This window comes from Camarhynchus parvulus, chromosome 2 (genome assembly GCF_901933205.1).
Source record: "Camarhynchus parvulus chromosome 2, STF_HiC, whole genome shotgun sequence".
NCBI lineage: Eukaryota > Metazoa > Chordata > Aves > Passeriformes > Thraupidae > Camarhynchus > Camarhynchus parvulus.
This window is the reverse complement of record NC_044572.1, coordinates 20,636,320-20,657,924: the sequence shown is the minus strand read 5'-3', so window position 1 is coordinate 20,657,924 and position 21,605 is coordinate 20,636,320. Positions and strand designations below refer to the sequence as shown.

General features: G+C 40.5%; 1 protein-coding gene across 4 annotated transcripts in view; it reads right to left on the bottom strand.

Moving 5' to 3' along the window:
• The window catches only part of ST8SIA6 (ST8 alpha-N-acetyl-neuraminide alpha-2,8-sialyltransferase 6), a 45,450-nt gene extending 26,230 nt beyond the window's left edge, over positions 1 to 19,220 (bottom strand). The window contains exons 1-4 of one of the 4 annotated variants that reach the window (XM_030971246.1): positions 19,018 to 19,220; positions 18,688 to 18,804; positions 9,692 to 9,790; positions 4,171 to 4,257 (exon numbers count right to left, since the gene is read on the bottom strand). In XM_030971246.1, the coding sequence (XP_030827106.1) occupies positions 4,171 to 4,257; positions 9,692 to 9,790; positions 18,688 to 18,804; positions 19,018 to 19,112 (398 nt within the window). In that variant the 5' untranslated portion in view covers positions 19,113 to 19,220. Of the gene's footprint in view, positions 1 to 4,170; positions 4,258 to 9,390; positions 9,645 to 9,691; positions 9,791 to 18,687; positions 18,805 to 19,017 lie in introns of those variants that run through there. The other 3 variants (XM_030971247.1, XM_030971248.1, XM_030971249.1) reach the window with 3 other exon arrangements.
• Between the last annotated feature and the right edge of the window lie 2,385 nt (positions 19,221 to 21,605).

Here is a 21,605-nt window from a genome sequence, read left to right as displayed (position 1 = left end):
AAGTGCTATTGCACTGCCTTGCTCTCCCAAGCTCAGACAGCCCAGAAATACAATGCTCAGAGGCTTCTCTGAAACACAGCATCTGCTCAGCCTTTCTCCCCTCATTTTGAAGCCTGTTTTAAATATTTTGTGGCTTTCTGCAAAAGCTGGAGTCACAACTATTCTGAAAACCTGCAGATTATTTGATACCATTGGTGTATACCCCAAATGAGAGTAAATTAGGCTTAAAAGTCTGTAAAGCAGACAGATGTGGAGGTGTAAAAAACAATTACAGCTTGCACTTAGCTGGGCTCTGTAATGTGTTGCAGTAATGAAGTATTTCTTTAAAGCAGAAAACCTTTGAAGAATACTGATATAATAATTAATATTCAGGTTACCTAGGGAACTTGAGACTCTACTGACTGTAGCTAGAAGATCCTTTGCAGAGGAAGCTACCCAGCACAGGTTTTTTTCCCCTAGACCTTTAAGGATAACCCTTCCAGTCAGCTGTGAGATTATTTCCTCCACTTTTCCAAGTTTCTACCAAGTTTCTCCCTTACAGACAAGAAATCCAAGGACTTGTTCTGTCTAAAACAAGTTAGAGCTGATTTAAATCTGAAAAGGGAGGAAGAATTCAGGTGGGCTTGTAAATGAAGGCATAATAAGGAGATGCTAGATGACTGAAGAGCCATAAAGAATGTAATAAATTTTTAAAAGGTCAAGAGAAGATTAATTTTATAAAGGAAAAGTCAGAATAAAAAAATAGCTTTCTATATGTCCCTAGAAGTAAATGTTGGAGAAGACTCCAAAAATCACTGTTAGTAGGAGGCTACTTGCACCACTCTTTTAACAATGACTGACAAATACTACTGTGGGGCACAATAAATCTTAACTAGATTTCAAGAGCAATGAACCAAGTACTTGCACTTGCTCCTCTGAGGGCAGCCTACATCTGACAATGCTGATGTCACCACTACAGACACTAAAATAAGCGAAATGCCAGAAGATTGATTCCCTGACAGTCCAGACAAAATTCAACCACAAAAGAGTGACTGTGGATTTGGGAGGTATTAAAGAGAACATCATGGCTTGTACTTGCTTCCTTATTCTTCTTGATTTTGAGAAATGCATGTGTAAACATCACGTAGCCATCAAGAACCAGTGAGTGCTGCCAGAGAGCAACCTGAGCCAGCACAGCAGAGCAGCTTTAGAGGGAGCCATTTGGGAAAGGGCAGCCCTCTGACAACAAATGGACACATTCTGCACAGCTGCATGACAAAGCTGAGCCAGGTAGTAGAGGGTCAGCCTGGACTCTGCTCTCCAACAGTGAGTTGGCAAAAACACTGTAGTTTGTGCTAGACATGGCTGTCAGCTGTAACCCTTTTGCCAAATAAAAAGACAAGTATTTCTTTCCTCAACTGCACTTCTAATTTATATTCTTTTATTTGGCCTGGATCTGCTGGGAGAGCAGCTTAAAATGAGAATGGATGTGTACTCCTTGGCACACAGTGCTGTCTTCTAGGAACACAGGAGTTACTGGCTTAGATCACATATTCCTTCACTCCACTAGCAGCACGATGGAAGCCATCAGCAAAAGCTGCAAAGGAAAACACAGAAAAGCTTCTCTGAAAAATTAACTACCCAGGAGAAGCTGCTCTTGAACCTTATTAATTAGAGGTTAGTGTATGCCCTGAAGCATAAGACATTAAATCCCTTATAAATATGCATGCCTGCTCTTCAGAACTTCAGGAAAATAGAGAGAAGTCATAAAATTGACACCGTGCCTGAGAAGCATCTAAGCGTTCACTGCATTTAACAGATGGACAAACAGGAAAAGAAGTCAGGCAGCTTCTCTGCAGTCTTGTGAGCAGGCAGACTTCTGGTGGCAATGGCAGGTAAATAATGTGACACAGCTTCAAGTTTCTCCTGCTGAAGGTGGCTGGCTGTAGTACCCAATTTCTGCTGCACAGCCCCTCAGAGATTAATTTCCTCTTCTGCAAATGGGTGTGTTTATCTACCTACTTAATGAGATTTTTCAGACTGTAAAATATTTGTATTACACAGCTATTACTGACACTAGGCTAAATCAAAAAAAAAAGGAAGAGATCTACTGCCCAATGATTATTAATTCATTTATTTCACTACAACTCTAGAACTTTTTCACCCCCATAGCTCCGTTAATGCATCATTTTTCAGCTGAAGTGCCCTTCCAAAGCTAGTTGGAGGCTTAAGTCTGATAAATAAGTCTGGAAGTTCTGTAACCATGGAGATTTAGCCAGCAAATTTTAAATAAAATTTGGTTTTCTTTTTAAAATCTTCTTATTTTAAAGACTCCATTGACCAACTGCTAAGAGCCTTGAAAATCTTCAGTATGGTCATGGATTAAGGACAACTGTAAAATTTTAATATACTATTTCCAAAAAACAATAGAGAAGACTGAGAATGAAAAAATATTTTACAAAAGATGGGTGCTTTTGCATAAGTCTTTAATCATTCACAACGCCCTACACTAAAGCACCCGTCCGTAGTCATGTCAATGGAAATCTTTGATGACATCAAATCAAATCAAATTTCAGGAACAGAATACATAGTACTGTCATCAGAATTGCAGCATGGGTTATGTACATATGAACTAGCTAATATTGCAGCTAGCTGGATGTTAAAAACCAAGGAAACCATAACAGCACAGCCCTTGAATGTTGATTCAGTAACAAGTTTGTCCAGCCTGTGCTGAACCATGGATTTTAAAAGATGGTTTTCTGCTTGGTGTATGAACTAAATTAAAGTTACTAAGATCACCTCAATGGGATCATAGACTCCACACTTTTTGATAGCTGAGTGCACCCAAAAGTTTTGTCTTTTGAATTTTTCCAGTTTGATCATTGGTTGCATAACCTACCTTGACTACTTATGACCCACACTCCTTGCTGGAAACCAAAGACAACATGAGGAACAGCAAGCATCCTGTATTTAAACTCCAGTCTTATATGATGTTTTGGATGCTTGATTCCCATAGACCTAGAAGATGTAGAAGGTGGCCTGGTGGAGGGGAGATTGAATCAGTGGCACTGTAGCCACTCATTTGTCCAGCCTGGCTTATTTATTGCTTATACAAACACCCAGTACAGCAGAAGCAGTAGCAAATAGCTACTGCTATTTGAAGAGAAGTTAAAAAAAAATAGATTGGAAAACAAAAAGCTCAAATGTAGCAGGGTGAAGAGCAGGTGAGAGCAGCTTCATCTCCTGTCAACTCTGTACAAGACAGTTGCCTGTTCTGAGATGGAATGGGCAGCTCCTTGTCATGCTGATAGCTCTGTGCACAGCTGAGGCCTGCCTGAGTCAACAGAAAGTTTCTTTAACTCTGTCTATACTCCTACCTCAGCTTCTGGAAACACCATTAGTCAGCTGTGATACACAGCAAACACAGCAATTTATGGTGCACAAAACCCTTTACCCTGTCCCCCCCACCCCAAAACTACTTCTTCCAAAGGGAACATGCTGAGCATGTGGATATTAAGCTCTCAATGCTAGTCAACTCCAAAGAGTTGGAAGATAAGTCAGTTTATTTATTTTTAACAATCATGACAGAATCTTTAATTATGATCTATGTAAAAATGTAAATCAAAGGAGCTTTTTTCCCTGGAGAAAACAGGGATGGCACAGTGAAGCTGTTCTTTAAAACCAGCATGATTTCCAAATGAGAGTTTAGTCTTTTCAGAGCTCACCATCCCTACTGAGCATGTCCTTCTGTGTCATGCTCAGGGGCCATGACATGCAGTGACAAGTCTAATGAGTGCCTTGGGCACTTCTGCAATAGAGGCAATAGTCTGGGGGTAAGGAACACACTGCTTCATTATAGCCTTTTATCAGAGTGCCAGTTCAAATGGACAAAATAACATTATCAGTACTTGTTTAACACTGCAGGCTGTATGTCAGGAATATTTTAATTCATTCTACATAAGTTAGTTTACTGCTCTTTAATGTGAAGATAGATGAAATTACTTATGTAGGTCTTTTATTCTACTTGCATAGTTAAATTCCAACAAACAAGAAGAGCCCCAGCGTTAAAAAGTTGATAGAAATTCCTACAAGCAATACAAAGTTATCTGTTTAAAAGGGAATATTTAAATTTATGGCCTGTTAGAAAAATCTAGGGTAAACAGTTTTTCTTAATGAGACAATGAAAATTACCTGAATTTTGTAGATTCTTCTGGTTTCCTTACCCAGGAGCAGTTCTGCAGTTTTGTGACTATGTGAAGATAATAATCTTCTGAGTATCTAAAAAAGGAAACAACACCAAACACTAGAATACATATGTATATATATTTAGAAACAGTCTCTAAAAACATTCAAATGATGCATTTATTAATAATAATGTGCATGGTGCATATATAATAGATTGCTTTTAGAACTCCATGACCTATTTTATTTTTGTAATTAGTAACAGCACTATCCTCATTTAACTAGCATGACCTATTAAACATCTCTTCTTAGTACTGTGTCCTAATGAACTTCAGAAAGTTTCAACAGTACATTTGTTTCAAACTTACATAACTAACCATAAATATTTTGAAGTTATTAGAAATCATCTCAAGTGCAAAATTCCAAAATAATATAAATAATTCTCTCGTACTTATTGGTTTAAACCTTAAAGTGTTTTGAAAAGTGGCTCTTGCTGGCCAAGATAAAACACAACATTTCTTATGCCTTTTCTTTCATCTACTTAATAGAATCTCTAAAGCTCAATCATCTAAAGACAACAGACCAATATTTACAGATGTAATTTTTCCTTTGAACTGTCTGTAAAATAAAACAATCTGCTATTTTACATGATCCAGAACTTTGGTTACATTGCTGCATATAACCAAAAAGCTCTCTGCTCTTAAAAATCCATTCAAGATATTTAAATTTGTTCATAAGTGAAATAGTTTGTAACATGCAAGTCAAAAGAATCAAGACATTTTTTGTTTTCATGTTCAATGTTACTACTTCTCCCATTTGTGCCTGGATTATAATACAGGGTTTTAAAAACAATAACTGACTTAAGATAACTGGGGGAATAGGAAGAAAAGATTGTATGGATGTCATGACTAAAATTCTATGGGACTCAAATCTCCATACAAGATCTATCTTGTATTATTTTAAGAAAAATAGCTTAGTGTTGATCCAAATGATCATGAGTTTATTCAAGCCGTTGTTTAGACACACTTAGAGGTATATATTTTGAACAGTTTTACAAGAGTTGGGATGGCAAGAAACTTCACTTGTTTTTAAATGGAGCATGAGAATTGATAAAATCAATATAAAAAAAGCTCTGGTGGTTTCAGCAGCAGAGATCAATTATCTGAAAGCTTTCTTGTCTCTGTTCCACATTTGAAATAAACAGATTTTTTGCTTCATAAAAGTACTGCAATTGCTAAAGGCAACTCATTTATCTTACCCCAAGTAAAACCATGTCCAATTTCCACATGGAAAAATAAATTACCATTTTAAGAGGAATGTTGCATTAAAACTGGTCTCTGGCTCAAGTTGGCACCTATGACAACATGTACAAATTTCATCCTCCACACTTAGCAAACTCTTAATGGAACTAGAAGATTATAACTAAACTGATTCTACTGAGCCCTTCACAACTCAAAGGGAATTCAACCAGAGGAAAAGAAAAAAACCAGTTTCCTTGCAGCTGTAGCTGATCTGACCTGGTGCAGTACATTCTTCCTCCTTCCAGTCCAACTGCCTTGTGTCACTATGGGTACTTACCTGACTCCACCCCTGTTTTTCTTTTGCCAGGTTTTGCACTTGTCAAATGCCTTCATAGGCCACTTTTACTACCAGGGCAAAAAAATAACCAGAAGGACAAGGATATGCTCATAAATTTTCTTCTGATTGTGTTAAACCAGACAAGAAAGATTCCATCTAAGACCACAGCCAGTATAAGCAAAGAGTGATGGAAATGGACAAACAGGGATCAAGACCCTCCTATTTTGGCAGCAGCCTTGGAACTGCAGCCATAGAAAATGGAACTACCTTCCTGCTGAAGCTGATCCCTAAATTGAGTCACTATGTGGTCAGACAAGGGTCAGTAGGAGTGCAGGGCAGGGAGTGTTTGTGGGGTGAAGGTGAGATAAAAGCACAAAACTGAAATAGCAAATTCTGATGTTGAGTAATTCATCTGGTTTAATTCCTTAATCTAAACAAGAAATCACTCTCAGATGCTCGGACTTATAAAAAAAATTCAGAAATTAATCGGATAACAGACCACAAAGAGTTACTTACACTATCGTTATACAGGAGAAAAAAAAATACAGCAAAAGCAAATTCTAGCCTAAAGACATTGATAAGATGAAGATAAGAGTCAGAAATTAAATGAGAAATTACCACCTATTCAGAAAGAAACTGCATTGACTGACAATTTTTAGTAAGTTACAGGGAAACATTTGGTAGGGAGAAGAATGAAAGCATAATCCATAATAAGCCAGTTCCAAGACCTCATAGGAAACATGGGCCCTCTCTGTCAGGAACTGTAAGGGCCCTCTCATACTTGTAACAGAAAATGCACTTAGGGTAAAAACACCAATTACAAAGCAAGAACACTGTAGCCTTCCCACAGCTGTCTCTACTGGATGGAATTGCTCTTGCCCAGAAATATCCAAGCTCACCAGCTCAAAAGCTCCATTTCCAGGTCCTTACAAGTCAGAACACCAGCTCTGCTCGCCCTATGCATCCAGTTTAGCTCCTCTTGTGACTTACAAGGACACTCTGGTCTGTCAGAAGTTGTCTTTACCAGCTGGCACAGTGCCACAGGCAGCAAAGACATCCCAGCACGCTGTCCTGGGGGACAGGAGCTCCCAACTGCGGCAGCTCTGCAAGGCATCTGCTCACACCAGTGAAAGGTTTCTATGAAATGAACTCCAATACAGACAGCATTCCTAGAAATAATTTTTTAAAGACTCAACATGAAGCTCTGGGATTTGCTGCAGCTGGGTTTACAGCCCAGGAAACTGTTTTCTTCTCAGAAAGCTAATTTTAGCATTTCCTGCTTTAAAGGAGACCTGGGGACTCACTTCTCCAAACAAATCAGTTCAGGCTATCAGGGAATAATTTCATGACTCTGCTGTAACCCAGACAGTCATCCTCTCCACTGCTCCATTTCAAAGAGCTGGCACATTACATAGATTTCCACTGGCACCTAGGAGCCTACAGCACATATTCACTGAAGCTAAAAGGGTTTTATTATTAAGATAAAAAAGGCTCAGATAAATTGAGTTATAAGATACTTGGACAACACAATGATCACAGTGCTGAGAAAGTGAATGAATGAAACATGGGGTCTTTTTGTCCTGTTTTTGTCTGCCACCTGCACCACAACCATTATAATAATTTGCTGTCCTAGGAAACTCACTCATACTATATGAGCCTGACTGACAAATAACACCTGGAAGGCTTTTTTTTTTCCCCAGAGTATTTGTCAGGTAAGAAGCGACCTTCTATGTTAACTGTGGTGGCTAAGGTGGAATTGCCATGCACATTCAAAGCACCAACAAAGTATTAGTATCTTCTAAATTTTGGCAGCAAGGACAAAAGTGTAGAGACAGTATGGAGACAACAGGTAAAATCTCAGAACAGACAGAGGCAGTCTCATTGGTTATTTACTAAAGCTAAATACCAGCTCGTAAAAAAGGTATTTGAATTAGAAGGAAGACTGAGCAGCAGGAGTGAAAAAAGGACACATTTCTACTTGGCAGTTTATGTTCAAGAAACAAACAAATAAAAAAGAAAAACCGTGGCATGAAATGCAAAATAAGGGGAGGCTCTGTTTTGCCTCCGGATGCTTTAACACTATCAAAAAAAATATCAGTTTTATAAGCCCTCAGGAATTTTACACAGGGGTTGCTCTAGAATAAAAATGGAAAACTGCTAGCAAAACTCAGCACTTCAGGCTCTTTGTCACCACCAGCACATACTTGCTATAATAACAACTTCCCACTTACATAGCATTTCTTACTATCAAATCATTTGACAAGCTTTAAATTAGTAATTTTTTTTTTCTTTCTTCCAGTTTAAGAGGCAGGAGTGTCCAGAATGTCCCTCCAAGGATAGAAGTGTAATATAAAGCATTTATATACCACACCTTGAAAAAGCAACAAAATCCCTGCAGCCCCTCTCAGTGAAGGTCAATAGCTGCAATATTCATGGCAAAAGGCAATCCCTTGCTCCTTTTCTTTCCCAAGCATCTGTTTCTCTTCCTACTTTCCCAGTTCATCTTCTGCCTCATTAAATGGTACAACCCCCTTCTCTTTAACCATGGAATAAAAGTCTTGTACTTTGTAAAGTTTCTCCCATAATCTCAGCTCCAAAATGTTCTCTATGTGAAGAGCTCATCTCCAAAGACTGTAAAACTTTGCAATGTGTGGGATAAACAACAGCATTAATATTGCTGCAAATGGATTTGGAAAGCAATACAGTGACTGCTTTTCTTCCCCTTGGTGCTAATCACTCAAGTTTTCAGTCAATTGCATAATTTTCCCTCTGCTAGTCTGTGTTCCGTGCTCTCACTATCAGTGCATCAGTAACACAGTGGACTAGCACCTTTCAAAAGTATAAAAACTTCAATGATAGTGTTGCTAAAAGAAGTGGAATACTGATGGGAGAAGAGGTTGTAAAGAAGAGGAAAAAAGAATAAATAAAGAAGTAATAAGAGCAAAGACAAAATGCTGGAAATACGATGATTTAAAGAGATGTGAAAGGTCTTGAAATGCAATAAAAAAGTGAGGAGGGGGCAGAAAAGACAGAGTAAGTTTTCAAATTATCATTTAATGTTGTTTTGGGATTAAGCAAGAATTTGAATTCTCCAGTACTTTGAATAGGGAAAGGCATATAATTGCTTTTAGTTCATCTTTTGTTTCTCATTCCATTTCTTTTCCCAAATGGAGGGGAGCAGGGAGGGAAGCTCCCACTTTTAAAGACAGCATGGCACCATCCATTTTAAGCTGCAACTCAGTCCTAATAGAAGTCTTTCTTATCTTCAATACTTTATTTATTGGTGCATCCTTTTGTTTATTGGTGCATTGATATAGGAAAAGATGTTACATGTCAAAATCACTGGCTGCTTCTCAGCTTTTCACTTTGGAAAGTGACAAGGAATTTGAGCAGGACTGATATCAAAGTTGGATTTTTCTCCATACCAGAAAAATACAGAACAGCAAGTTGAAACCCAAAATTAATTTTGGGGTTTTTTTTCCTCCAGTGTGTCTAAAATGGGACTGTTAGTTTCCTGTGGACTTGCAATCATAATGCAATCATGCAACTAACCAGCAGGTCTTTATACTAGTACATTTCCATACTTCCTCTAGTTAGCAATGCTGAACAGAATCATTAACTGAAGTTGCTCATAAAAGGAGGAGCACTCACCAGTCAGGGAAAAGACGCTCAAAAATGAAATATACCCCGCACTTCTACTAAATATTTCGTGAATAACTTGTTGCTAACTGCCAAGAAGAAATCTTGTACTGTGAAAATAAAAAAGTTAAAATCCCACCTCAAATAAATCTTATCCATGGAAAAGAAAAAAAAATGCAGCAAACATTGGTTGAACAAATTCAGTTTTCTGTTGCATAGCTCCCCTTTAATAAACCAAGAATTATGTAAAAAAGGACAATCTTTTACCCTTCTATTTAAAACAAACAAAGCAGAAAGGACAGCAAACACCTACCTTTTCTTCTTGATAGATGATGACAAAATGTTGTCCTGAATTGCCTTACATTTTGAAGCCTGTTCAAACTGGTAAATTCCATTTTTATTATGAGTTGTTCTGTTAAAAGGGAGCAGGAGGAGAAAAAGCAATAAACTTTAAAAGAGAACATACTCTACCAATGTTGTCACATTTACTTTATTATGACAATAAGATGAATAACCGTTGATTTAGCTGAAAACATTACTAAAGAAACCTTATGGACTTCTATTGTGAAGCTCTTGTTATTAAAAGAGTTTTCTGCTATAAAATATTTGGTTGTTTAAAATAACTCTATTTCATAGTCTGAATATATTTTCCACTTTACACTGTAATCAGCAAATGTAATTTGAAAAAAACAAATGAAATTGAAAGCTTCTTGAACATTAAGTTTTGAAGATATTTAAAATATTCACTAGTAAAATATTCAGCAGATGTGATTTCCTAAAATTGCTGATTAAATGCAGTATTTGGAGTGAATATAATATATACAGGAAAGTCCATCCACAGGTGAAGTGGATCTTTGTACTTTGACCTTAACTTACTGATTCAAGTATAATACTTCCTGCCTTGTTTATTCTTTATTTACACAGAAAGAACAATATTTGTAAAAGGAACCAGGGGAAGTGTCAGATAGTGATCTATAATTCCTGTCTTATTTTCACCAAACTCTTGTGTGGCCCTCTTGCTCTGGGCAGTCCTTGTAGAAGAATGAGATGTAAATTAGTAAATGACTGACATACCAAGGTCTTATTCCATTCACCTCAGTTCATCCTGTATCTATGTCCAATCTCATACAATCACCCTCTTCTAACATAGCCTTCCACTCTGTGGATTGCCATTTATCCTAAAGACTTCTTCTCTGGCATTATTTTCCCTGCCCCTCACCATGTTCTTCCCTGCCACCTCCCCCTCCTCTTTGCTTCTTTCCACTGATTCACTACTTACAGAGCCCTTGGACATTGCAGCCTTTTGCTCAAACCAGAAGTAGAAACACAGAAGACAGAGCTGCTGTATGCTGTTCTTAGAGAACAAGTGAAACATCTCTGTACAGAAGCACTCACAGAGAGGAAGCCCTTCCTGCTTTGTGCTTCTCAGCCATCACTGCTTTTACTGACAAGGACCAAAACTTCACCTGCTACAACATGGAGACCCCCTAGCAACAAGATTTCTGACAAGCTCATTTTGAAGACTTGCTTGGGAAAGATGCCATTTCAAGCCACAGGACCACAGAGTGGCTGAGGCATCTCTAGAGCTCATCTAGTCCAAACTCCCTGCTCAGGTGGGCCCACCTAGAGAGGGTGAGCAAGGACTGTACCAGATGCTTTTGAATATCTCCAAGCACAGAGACTCCACAACCTACCCGAGCTCCCTATGCCAGTGCTCAGTTACTCTTACAGTGAAAAAGTGATGCCTGATGGTCAGAGAGAACCTCCTGTGCTTCAGTTGGTGACCACTGCCTCTGTTCTATCACTGAGCACCCCTAATGAGAATTTGGCTCCATCTGCTGCACCCTCCCTTCAGGTATCAATAAGGTCTCTCCTGAGCATTCTCTTCTTAAACACTTCAGATGAGCAGACTGACTGAAGAAGAAAGAGAAGAATAAATGCTTGTTTATTTTGCTACTGAGCTGACCCTCATGGTCATAGCTGACAGGGAAGGAAAGAACCACCTTTCTTTTTCTTTCCATTGCCCATGAATTTTCTAGAGTTAGTCACCCCTAGTAGCAATTTCCACAGGATGTAGGCTGCCAAGCAGAGAGAACAGCCATCTTCATTTCTTGCCACCACCAATAAGTTCTCCCCAGTATACACTCAGTGCCCCTGAGGAAGTATCCAGTCTGTATGCCCCTTGTTGAGGGAAACAGTAAGTCCGTACAACATAAGCCTCCATCTTTTCAGGTCTGCAATGACTTCAATACATAGTAACAGCTGGCACTGCCTACCGAGAGCTCCTTGGCTGCCTTCGCATACAGCTCTTTATCTCATTTTTTCTCAAGGAGTGAAATACAAATAGCAGAAGGCTCTCAGAGCACACAGTTCAGAGCTAAGAACTCTGCAGATCTCACATAGCAAGTGCTAGCAAATATTCTGCCTACAAAATTTATGTACACAGGTTTATTGCAGCTTGATCTGAAGGGTTCTGTCTACGCAGAACAACCAGGTAGGCCCTTTCCAGTTCTCAAACAAATTTAGTTAGCACTACATCATGCTTCCTCTCTCTTGTTTCTTTAACTTAGTAACATCAAATGATTATTCTGCAGCTGCAGCTTAAAATAAGAGAAATGGTTACAGGCAAAAGTTTAGCTACCTAAACAGCATCTTAAAGAAACAGAAAGGAAAAAAAAACCACAATTGATAAAAGCAAAGTGCATGTTACTGCTGCAAATAAGCCTTTCATTATAACTAAAACCTAAGATGCTGGATGCTGATTTGAGAAGTGGTCCCAGCCATTTTGAGCCACAGCTGGCCAGAAGAGATCCTGTGTAACATGTGAAGACTGCCAAGTGGATGACCAAATCAGAGCAGGCAGCTAGGTTTGATCAGCTCCCTGCAAGGGGTGTTAGCAGAGTAGCAGAGCACCAACATTCTTGCACAACTCTGTGCAGACAACCATTACAAGTCCTTACAGCTTCCTATTAATTTATGTCTTGAGATCTGTGGGGCAATGAATAAATATTCTCTCAAATACAAGCTTTACTCCACAGACTTTTAGTCCTTTAAAAAATTCATAAGATCAACACAAGCAAGTTGTCTCATTTTTAATACACAATTGTTTTTATGTAATCATTTTCAAGACCGGAAAAATTCAAAAAAAGAGGAAGTCAGAGAAAAAAGAAAGAACAAAATAAATCTCCATTCTGTTTTGTCATTAAAGCCTCACAATCACTTTTACAGCCACATGATAGATCACCAAAATGCTTCTTCTCTAGCTTTTAGTACATAAAATTTACTTAACCCTCTTTATGTGGTGCAAAAGGTACAAAATTAAAACAATATATTTTCAAGAGATGTAAAACAATAACTCAATCAATTAAAAGTTAAATTTCTGAATTTCTGTTTCACTGTCAGAGTAGCCTCTGCTTCACATCAGTAAAATCTTTTTCCACTTAGATAAAGATGGGTGTGCAAGAGACAGTCCAGACTTCTACTGCATTATCCATGGCAAAGTTGTGCAGACATCAAACTCAGATTAAATTTCTGCTCATTTCAGACAATTGTGCAAGGCAACACTTACCACTAAATGAATTTATCTGACCTCGTGGATGACAGTCTTTGCTCTCTACTTAGAGCAGCACTACAACTCCTGCAATGAAATCATAACATGCCTAACAGTGCAGACATCAGGCTACATTCAACTAATTTCGTGAACTATTAAGCTAAATGAGAACTTGAAGTAGAAACATTCTGTTGGCTTGAATTCATAAAACTGATGATACAGGGAAATTTCAGCTGTATTTTCCCTAGGGCTTAGATGTTCTCAAAGCCAATCTCATTGGACCAAATCTGAAAAACAGGGGCTTTTTTAATCATATACAAACAGCTTGAGGACCACATACTTCCTATGGTAATTCTAGAAACTCAGGAAGTACACCATCTGTACTTTAATAAATCCACAGTAGATTAAGACCATGTGCCTTATCTATCAGCACGTTTTTATTCTATATCTTGCTCTCAGGAAGACAAACAATTTTACAGTTTGAGGATCTGCTAAGACAAGGACTGACTCCACCTTTAGACAGAAACTATATGGAAAGTCCTTTTGCTGCTCCTGCAGCATTCAGTCGGGAGACAACAGGGAACCTTAGTGCAGGGAATCACCAGACAAAGGGGTACATCAAGTAAGAACATTCTGGGGCAGCAGAAAGATACAGGAAGGAAAAGCAAAGGCACACCCTTTACCAAACCCAACCCAGTTATCAGAGTAGGAAAATGGGATGGGTATAAGATGGAGGAATGATAGGGAAGAAAAGAAAAGAAAAAAGGCAGACGGAAAAACTGGTGCTGTGAGTTATACTGTAATACAAAGATTAAAAGGTCACTCTTCTAGATATCGCTCAAAATCAGGTAGAAACAAAGAATGTGGGATGAGATATTCAAAATTTCTCAGAACTAAAGTGTCTGGCAGCAGTGAAAGCAACAAAAACTTCACCTCCCTAGTAAGTCCACACTGAAAGTAAGGGAAAATCCCACTTGTTGGCTATTCACTCCACACCCAGCATTATAAGTTGTTGCTCTTTTCTATAGCTTCTTGATCTTGTCTGTCTGAAGCAGCACAAGAGCTCTAAACATGTTCCAGCTGAGCATCTCCAGCTAAAAAGGATAACTTCTGTATGCAAAATTGCACATTTTTATCATTCTCCCAAAATGGCACTGAATAGCATTATCCAGATTGCGAATATCTTCTGTCTTAATCTCTCCCTTGAAGGGACCAATTTATATTTGAATCTCATCATCTGTTAGTTGAAGACTATTAAAAAACCCAAAATCCATACTTCCATAGGAAGGGTGCTCTTAAGTACTGTCTTTGACAGTATTTCAAATTAATCAGATGATAAGAATATAGTGATGTTTTTAAAGTTCACAACACCTTGATTAATAAGGCAATACACAATTTAAATTCTTGGTGAAATGGACTATAAAAATTGCTTCATCAAACCACAGGAGTGAGAATTTGTCTTGAAACATTAATCACAGCAACTCTTAAAGGGATTGATCCTACTATCTTTGTTCAAGTTCCTATAGAGGTATTGCTTATCTAAATCTGGTCTTCAACACAAATCTTAGCTAAATCTGGTCTTCAACACAAACTGCATCTTGAAATTATTTGAAAGACCCTCCAGTGCATTCACCAAGGTTATATATAACATCAGATACTTTTTATTTATAAAATCCATAAACTGCATGACAGGTAACATGACAAGCAACATTCAGAGCCTCATGGTAGGTGAAGTGAAAAGAATAAGGTACTTACACTAAAATCATGTTACAAGGGCACACAATAGAATGACAGAGCAGTTTCACTTGGACCAAGTAAACAGAAACCTTTCACCACTGTCAGAACATAAATGTGTCCTGGCAGCAGCTTTCAACTGAACACCTATTCATTTAGACAGAACTAACACATGAGGCATGGGTTCAAAATGTGCTCCTAAAATATATCTGCATGCATCACTTGGGGATGAAGGGGCAAAATATTAAGAGAGCAGTAAAATTAGTGAAGTGGACCCCCACTGCTGACTAATCCAAATCATAGCAAATTATTTGTGCCATATACTAGGTTACTCCATAACTGTGGTATTAGCCTGTCTCTTCTTCCCCTTCTGACTGCCTGAATGCAATATTTTGTCAGGAGACAGAATGTACAGGTCTCTGTGCCATTGTTAATTAAGTATAGCTGTTTATTTCCTAGGCCTGCATACAGATCTGCTGCTGAGAGAGGAATTGGAGAAATCAACACTATGGAACACTGTATTAATACTAACTTGTTTATCCATAGCTTCTTAATCACTTCCCCCCACTGTTCAATTACCTCAGTGGTCTTTACACTGTGCTTGCCCTGGACCTGCAAAGACAGAAAGCAAGCTGGGGAAATAGTAAGTGAATGCCTTAAAACTGGCAACACAGACCAACAGAGTAATGGCGGTCAGTTCTTCAGGGTACTGCTGCCTTGTTACTTTTATATGAAGTATACATAAATAGTGCTGTCTTTTGACTTCCCTTGCAGGACCTGGCATGATTTATCTGCTACATATTCCTGGGTAGTATAATAGGAGCTAGAATTTCTTCCTAAATTTAACCTAGCCCTGGGCCTCATTACAAAGAAAATACTACCTAGCATCTCTTACTATTTTCATTTTCCCCTGATAAGCACTAGCAGTACTGAGTCTTCTGTTCTACTATTAATGTAACCAGTAAACAAACAAATATGCCTGCATGAACACAGTTGGGAAAAGAGGAAAGGAGAGAGGGAAGACCAAGGATCTAAAGATGAGAAAAATGCAAGACTTCTTTTTTTGGTTGTACTGTTTAAAATATAAGAAGGCTGTAGTTAAGAAAATAGAAATTGTACTCGCAGTTCCGGCTTAAAAATTGAGAGGACAGTATGAGGCATAGATAGGAGAAATCTGCCAGAGAACATACTATTGCAGTATAAATGATACTGGTTCCATGAATACATCTGGGGGCTACTAGACATATCTTACTAACAGCGGCCTTTCTTTTCAGTAAGAAACCCTACTAAGAGGCACAGTGGGCTGTGAAATGAGCCCAAAACAAGATGTGCAAGTTGCACTGTAGAGGCAGTCACATTGCCCCAATCAGCTAAGGCTTAACAAGAAAAAGGGGTAAGCAACGTCCTGTAAGAGACATACCACATCATCAAGGTTATTTACGAAGACACAGATCTCCAGAGAACTTTAGGTGCCTGGTCACCATGTATTTAAACATTGCTGCACATAATAGCTGCCTAAATATCTAAGCGAGTCTGATCCAATCCCCTGCTTTTCATCCTTTCATCCTTCAGTTTCACCCTTTTAAAAGTATTACTCAAAGTAAAAGAACAGATTAGCTTTCAATACTGCAAGGCAACAGAACAATAGGGCCTTAGAGATTATCTGGGAGATGTCTGGTTACAAATATGCCTCCAACAGCAAAGGAAATAATGATAAGAAAGATTAGCTTGTGACTGTGAAGATTGTCTAGATTACTTTTACTTAGAGGTCAGGGATAGTGCCTACATTTTTTTCTTTTTCCTTTCCTGGAAACATCCATGTACATCCTCTTACTCTTATGCAGGAAAGAACGTTGCTGCCAATAACACAGCAATGCCATTCAAATGATCGGGGTTGTTTAGGAGAACCACACTACCCCACAGCACACTGGAATCTAATTCCTATTGACCAGACCATCCATCTCCATCACTGAGGGATTGCTCTGAACTCCTGAATGAGTCCAGATGCTCTCTGGATCAAGCATCTCCATCATGGCCCTCAGCCAGGCCCAGTCCAGCTGCTGCCTGGATCAAACCCCTCCAGCATGGCTCCCTGCCCAGTCCTGCTGCTCTCTGGATGAACTAACGGCTCCTGGTCAGTCCAGTCCAGCAGCTCTCTCTCCTTTCTCACTAGCCACACATGCACCACAAACCCTTGTCAGGCCAGCTTACTGAGCATAGTCAGTCAGGTGAGAAAGCACATCCACTCTCGGATTCAGCCGGCAAGACATCTCTCCAAAGACACTACAGTTACAGGAGCTTGAGTATATTGAAACTTTCTTTGATGAATTATTTACTTGACACACTTTTGCAGACACTTAGTCATGAAGAAATACAATTTCAAGCTGACAAAAACTAGCTTCAAATTGGTGTCAAAATCCTCCAAACAGAATAAGGAAAAATACATATTTAAAATCACAATCTCACTTGCCCTATTGCAAAGGCTTTTCAGACCTCTTTGGTATGTGTTGTTTCTACTTTCATTGCTCCAGCTGAGTGTACTAACAGCAGATGGGAAATAGTTAGACTGTTGTCTGAAGTGCTCTCTGTCAGGATTTCTAGTCAATTCAATTCCATGGTATAACACAGAGAGCTGAATGAAAGGAGATGCAACTCAGAAACTAGTAGGGAAGAGCATGAGGAGATGGGCCAGGGGGAAACCACAGACATAGCCCAAAACAGAGTGGAGAGAAGAATAGAGTAATGTCTACAAAAAAAAAGCAAAGCAGAACAGTACATACTGAAAAAACCAATATCAAGAGGGGGAAAGATGGGAAAAAAAGCCGAAATGGAAAAAATGAGAACAGGAAAGAGAAGTGGGCTAGAAGTTCATAACAGCAGGTAGGAACATTTGGAGAATTCTGTCCTTTTTCTTTCACTCTAACTTTGAAAGATGCTATAAACTTATAGCTTGTGAAAGTTTGAAATATTGAGGGAAAGAGCACAAGAATATCTCATCACAAACACGTAAGAAACGCACTGTTAGGGTACACTGCAATCATTACTGCAAGTAACATCACTTGCATTCACTTAGGGAAAGCATAGGCTGTCAAATTCAGCTAGATTGAGTAAGATGGTGGCCTCAGTAAGGTTAACTGCACTGTCACCACTGTCTTCAACACAACCAGGACATCATCATTTCTGTGAAAGACCCAATTCTTAAGTTCCTTCTAATTTTTATAATGTGTTTTTGACTGTAATATATATTAACATATAATAGTCACGGTAACTGCAAAGGTAATAATGCCATAAAAAGTAAAAGAAGAAAGCAAAAAATATTTCAAAACTACTTCTTACATAGTATTGATCTCATGTATGGATTACACCACCATCTTCTGCACTCTTAGTTTTCCTACAGTGTGTGGGGACCCAAGAGCATAAAAACAATAGTCATTAGTATTGAAGTCTGCATTTACGGCACAACGTTTCACAGCTGATTTTACAAAGTACCTTCATATTAAAATTCACAGTATAAAAAAACAGGCTGTAAAGCAAAAATCTACACTGATCTAGAAGGTCAAGACACAGGATCAAATGAATGGGCTCCCACAAAGTACAATGCCACCCCAAAACTAAACAGGCTTCATACGTCTGGCCTTCATTGTAAATGGATTGTAAATGATAAATCTGTATTTTTAACTAAATACAGATTACAAAAACAGTAACAGCATTTCCCAGCTCCAGCTCCACCTTCCTGGAAAGAAGAATAAAAAGATACCTGGAACGTGTCATTCAGCAGGCACTTTTTGGATCGTACGCTAACAAAATTGCTCTACACAGTATTTTATTGGGCTCGAAACCAACGGCAGAGTGACAGCCGTCAATAAGAGGGCCCAGGAGCAAATAATTCATTATAGTTAAAGCAAAGTGCCATTTGCCGTAATAATCTCTAACGCTCTCTCTGCTCAAGCTACCGGAACAAAAGCAAGAATGAACTGGAGCGAAGGCGAATTTCTGCTTTTGCAGACCCGACCTCACGGACCCACCTGCGGGCGTCCAGCCCGTACCTGTTCTCGGTCTGAGGAAGGGGCGTCAGGGGAGACCTGAGGGCTCGCACCACTTTCGGCGTGACAGCCGCTATTCCTGCGTCCTCCTCCCAGCCCCTGGCAAGCGAGACGGGAAAACAAAGTTGTCAGGACCAGTGATTGAACATCACCCGGCGAGAGCGGCGCCGCTCTCCTGCCCGCGACCCGCGCCGAGCCCAGACCGAGCCGGGGACACCACCAGGCTCCGCCGCGCCCCGCGGGGCTCGTCCCGCTGCTCCCGCCCTCCCCAGCCGGCTCCGGACCGCGGGCGAGGCCGCCCGGCCGCCCTACCTGGCGCGGAGGGGCTGCTGGCCGCCCAGGCGCAAGAGGCAGCCGCCCAGCAGCAGGCTGCCCAGCGCCGCGGCCAAGGCGATGACAGCCCGCATGGTGCGCTCGGCAGCGGCGCCCGTCGCAGCTACGGCCCCGTAGTATTTAAGGGAGGCTGCGGGGAGGGGGAGGCGGCCATGGCAGCCACAGGGTCTCTGCGCTCCGCCCCTCGCCCGCAGCCCTGCGCCGCCGCCATCGGCCCCCCCGCCGCGGCCGCCGCGGGCCCGGCCCGCCGGTGCTGGCGGGGAGCGGCCGGGCTCGGCCGGCGTGAGGGCGGCACCCGGGCGGCACCCGGGCGGCCTTTGCTAGCGGCCTGTGCCGGCCGCCGCTCGGGGCGCTTCCCGCAGCGCTTCCCTGTGTCGAGGGCGGCGGAGCTAGGGAGTCGAAACTGCCCAAACTTTAATGGGGGAGAGGGGTGCCCTGCGGGACGGCGGCGGGAGCAGGGTGTGGGGCTTGCCCGGCAAGGGCAGGCAGCCCTGCCCTGTGGCCGGTGTACTGAAGCCGCTGCTACTTCAATAGCTCTTTCTCTGAATTAAAAAATAATAGTCAATGTGTCCTGTGTTTCGTCTCATAAAAGGTATATTATAAAACTATGTATATTATAGATAAAAATGACCCCACGTGGAACACTGTGTGTGCAGCTCTGGGGCCCCCCAACATAGGAAGGCTGTGACCCTGTTCAGAGGAGGGCCGTGAACCTGATCTGCCAGATGGAACACCTCTGCTATGCAGACAGCCTGAGAGCTGGGGTGCTTTAGCCTGGAGAAGGCTCTGGGGGGACCTCATTACAGCTTTCTGCTATCTGAATGAGGCCTACAAGAAAGCTGGGGAGGGACTTTTTAACAAGGGCATGTAGTGATAGGACAAACAGGATGGCTTTAAACTGAAAGACAGGTTTAGATGGAATATTAGGAAGATACTCTTTACTGTGAGCATGATGAGGCACTAGAACAGATTGCCCGGAGAAGCCGTGGATGCCCCATCCCTGGAAGTGTTCAAGGTCAGCGTGGATCAACCTGACCTAGTGGAAGGTGTCCCTGCTTATGGCAAGGGGTGTTGGAACTAGATGTTCTGTAAGGTCACTAGTAAGGTGACAAGGTGCCAATAACTGGGTCCCCTTTATTAAAAGTGGGTAGAAGAGATGCTGTGACTTACAGGAGCCTTTCAGTTGTGAGCTGACACCTTGTTTTTGCAAATTCTTCCCTATCCTTCATGTTTTCTGTATCTGTGAGCATTTCCTTAAGCCTTAGAGCTGCTGCTCATCGAACAATGGCTAGAAAATCTCAAAGTAAGAGCTCTGCTGCTCTATATTAATGAAGTAACACCAACTTGATATTGTGAGTCATAGAGATATGACAATAGGAAGCAGCAAGCCTCTAGGAAGTGCACCAGAGGAACAGCACAGCACTGTCTGTGATTGTGTTGGAGTATGCAGGGAAACATCTAATGATGGTTTTGGGGCATTTGTTCACTTGCTGGTGAGCAGGGCTGTGGGTGCTGGTGGGAGGGAGCTAGAAGCAGTTGGCTGGTGTCCCAAAGGGTTGCAGGTATCTGACTGGCTCATTGCACAGTCCCCTGGGAGCACAGCTCAGTTGTCTTCTTGGCTTTGAGCTACTTGATTGTAATAGCAAAACAAAGCCAGTGTGAAGACTTCTGAAGTCCTGAAGAAGTTTGCTGGTTCAAGATTGTTGTGAATCTCTAACCAGCAAACTTTTGAATTGTTGTGATTGAATGTAAATGTCTGGAACGTGAAGGTGATTCATCACCATTTCCCAAAAGCTTGCTTTGGGCCTATGCTATCAAACCAGTTACACTGTATACAAATAAGTAGGGGGGCAACTGTCAAGCTTTTCAAGGTATGTGTATATTGATCAGCAGATATTAGAAATATCAATCCCCCATCACCTCTGTAAAACATGAAGGCTCCTGCTTATGTTAGTGGATATCATCAGCTATTCTGTAATACCCATTAAATACCCTATGTAAAACAATAAGTCTTTCATCTTAAAAGTCTAGTAGTATTCAATTCCAGCTCTGAATCAAAGACAACTAAGAATTGCAGTCCAGAAAAAGCTTTGGCTTTTGCCCTCACTGTTATTTCCCTCTGCAATACAGTTTTCCTGTGAGTCCTGAGGTATCACTGTCAGCTAATCCATGGGAAATTTAGTGATGGCGGTGAGGACATAATATTTCAAGTTAGAGGTCTGCTGCCAACGGTAGTCTATAGTACAGTAAAGATTTCTTTTTCTGAGATCAGAAGGTTAATCTTTGTGTCATATTAAAGTTCTTGCAAAGAAAATGGGAAGATTATAAGCTGAATGTGTTTAGATTAGACTTGGCACTTTGTGCTTGTTGTTTACTAACATGTTTACAAACAGGTATTGATTGATTGTCACAGTATCTTTAAATGTTACCAGCCTTAATTTCCTGGCACAGCAGCTTAGTAGAAAGGTTAAGTGACCTTACTAAACAGTGAGATAAGAATCAATGGTGAATCAGAATTCAAATTTAGGAATATTGGATTCAGAAGACCAAGTTTCTCTTCTGTGGTG